General features: G+C 50.2%; 1 protein-coding gene across 1 annotated transcript in view; it reads right to left on the bottom strand.

Annotated features, from left to right (window-relative positions):
* The window catches only part of NCL (nucleolin), a 7,454-nt gene extending 7,343 nt beyond the window's left edge, over positions 1-111 (bottom strand). Inside the window, exon 1 of the mRNA XM_006893541.1 lies at positions 94-111. Coding sequence (XP_006893603.1) covers positions 94-111 — 18 coding nt within the window. The remainder of the gene's footprint in view (positions 1-93) is intronic.
* Between the last annotated feature and the right edge of the window lie 2,950 nt (positions 112-3,061).

Genomic DNA, 3,061 nt, shown 5'->3' with positions numbered 1-3,061 from the left:
CTCATCCTCTGACATGTCTTCATCCTCACTGTCTTCCTCTATCTCCTTGGGGGGAGGAGGCAGCTTCTTGGGCTCGCCTTGATTTTTTCCAGCCTTCACGAGCTTCACCATGATGGCGGCTGGGAGCGAAGGGATCGGAGGAGAGCGAGTGGCGCAGAGCGATCCTACAGGAAGCTAAGCGACGTTGATGGCGGCCGCGAGTGCTGAGCCTGGAGCGCGCACGCTGGCTGCCAGCTAGAGCTCGAGACTGAGGCGAAAGACTGAGCCTGCCCAGTAATCAATCGTCTCTGGAAAGTCGACGTCACGACCTCGTGACCCAGCCTCAGCCAAGAAGGACGCGCGGCTGTCCCCGAAGCCAATCGGGAGAGCCTGACATCATCGAGACGGGGCGGGAGTGGGTGGGCCAGCGGGGCCCCGAGCGTGGAGGGGGCTCGGCGGCGGTGCCCGGGGGGCGGGGTCCGCTTTGTGTGAAGGGGGTGCTGATTGGTCCGTGGCCGCGCGGCCCCGAGTGCGCCTGCTTTGCTCACACTCGCGGCGCCTGCGCACAAGTTGGGGTGCTTTTTGGCGCGGGCTGGGCCTTTCCGCGGGTGCTGGGGTCTGGCGCCTGCGGTCCCTGAAATAAGTCTCGTCCCCTCGGGCGGCCTCTGGGGCACCTGCCTTGCGGCCCTACAAAATATTTCATCCTCGTGTAACTACTGATGGGTCTGAGGCTGCCGGACGTCCAGGCTCTACGGGGTCCCCTGTACATTTTTCGGGTGCTCACCTTAGCCCTGGATCATCCCTGGAGCAGGAACCTTTTCCCCCTGGACATAGATGGTCCTCACCCCGGCCTTGCACCCCAAAACTGCACGTGTTAACAGAGCTGTTAATAAGAGGTTTACCGCGCTTAACCTCGGCAGCCTCGTGCAGTGAGTCCCTCCTCCCTGAGAGCGCGGACTCAGAAGTTTCTGTCCCGTCCCGGCTTTTATCACCCATCTGGAGAGAAACCTGTGTCAGCCAGCTGCAGAGCTGGGGCTTTGACCACCTCACAGCTGCTCATAGGGCCCCAGTGCCAGTACTGTAGCTTAGTGGCAAGGAGTTGCCCCGCTAACTCATAGATAGGCAGTTCGAATCCACCAGCTGCTCTGTGAGAGAACGATGATTTTTCACGTGGTCTATTGCCTTTTAAAACCGGTGGGATGGTCACCTTTGGATCAATGCAGGCTCTAACTACAAACTAGTATCGTGGGGACCCCAAGACTGTCGGGGAATGACTCCAGAGGGTTTTCAGTGGCTGGGTTTTCAGCAGGGGCTCTTCAGGCTTCTCTTCTAGGCACATCTGGATGTTTCAGCCGTCATCCTTTCCATTAGCAACCATTTACAATATCCATGGCAACTCCCCAGTAGGCCTTCTATCGTTTTCTTTGGTGGGTTTTTCTGAAGTAGATTGCCAAGCATCACTTCACAGACATTAAAATACAAATAGGAAGCAGTGGCATCAGTTGGCTCAGGACTAGGTCAGAGCCGCAGGACAGGTTCCCTTGGTGGCAGAGGCACAGAAAACTGTCTTTGTACTGTGATATTGCCCGTTATTCAGGTAGGTTGCTTTGCGGGCCACACTTAATTTGTAATTAGTGCCAAATCTCTCTTTTAAAAAAACTATTTTATTTCATTATTTTTTGTGTGTAGCGTCAAATCAGATCTGACTGATACAGGAGGAGATTGTTCCTCCTTCAGCAGAGCATCTGGTGGATTTGAACCATGTACCTCTGAGATTGCACTGCAACTTCTTGCCACTTGGCCACCAGAGCTCACCAAAATCTCACAAACTATAGCCCTAGCTGCAGTTTCGAGCCTGCAGAAAATCTGTCCTGGGCCTCTCCTACCTTGATGTTCCTATCCAGAGCACCTTCAGCTTTGCTGCTGTTGCCCAACTGATCCGAAAAAGTTCCCCTGGGAAATGGGTAGTGATGATGGTTCACAACATGTTGTATGTACGTAAAGTCACTCAGTTGTGCACATAAAAATAGTTTCAATGGAGCCATGGGTTGAATTGTGTCTCCTCAAAATATACATATTTAATAGTATTGTATGGAAGCTGGATGATCTGATAAAAAGAATAAGAAACGCCCCTTAATTCCATTGCAGTCCTAAAGGTGAGTATGGAGGCAGCATCCACAACACAAATCTAATTCCCTTGGGTCAGACATGTCCTCTCATGCTCCTGCACTTACTGGGTCTGCAATTCAGTGGCCACACAGACTTCTTAGAGGTATAGGGTTTATTAAGGAAGATAATGGGTGCAACCACTGTGGAAAGTGGTGTGGCACTTTCTCAAAAAGTTGCAAATAGAAATACCATTTGACCCAGCAAGTCCACTACTACCCCAAAGAGACCATAACTGACATCCAAGCAGATATATGCACACCCATGTTTATCGCGGTTTTGTTCACAATAGCAAGGAGTTGGAAACAACCTAAGTGCCCATCAACAAATGAATGGATAGAGAGGCTCTGGTATATGCACACAGTGTAATACTATGCTGCATTGAAGAACAAGGAACTCAAATATTACGCAAAATGGTTGACCCTGGAGGACATTATGCTGAGTGAAGTATCTCAGTCACAAAAGGACAAATACTGTATGATGCCACTGTTGTAAAACAGGACTGACATCAGGGTTGGGGCGAAGACTGAGAAAAACTGGATAAAATATGTATACTGCATTGAAATAGATGAGGGAGAGAATAAAAGCGATATGTGATAGGGTATTATGGTTATCACAAGAGTCCAGAATTAAGGTTGCATAGTGGAGTTGTACTTGGGGCAGTGGAGGGGGGAGATTGTATACCAAAGAAAGAATTTTTCTTTTCAAAGGAGCAAATTGGGGTGGGGAGGGCTGGGCAGGGAGAAAAGTGCAACTATGAATGAATGGAAATCCAAGATCTCTCTAACCTGGCTAGCACGCCAAGCCAGTTGGCCAAGAGCGCTGAAGGTCGCGCGCGGAACGCCACCGCCTCGCCACCCCTCTAAATGTTCATTAAAATTAATAAAATATTTTTTTTAAAAAGGAAGATAATGGA

The sequence above is a fragment of the Elephantulus edwardii genome, unplaced genomic scaffold (assembly GCF_000299155.1).
Source record: "Elephantulus edwardii isolate Elephantulus edwardi_28Jun2011 unplaced genomic scaffold, EleEdw1.0 scaffold00127, whole genome shotgun sequence".
NCBI lineage: Eukaryota > Metazoa > Chordata > Mammalia > Macroscelidea > Macroscelididae > Elephantulus > Elephantulus edwardii.
Note: the sequence above shows the minus strand (reverse complement) of the source record. Positions and strands in the feature narration are given on the sequence as shown.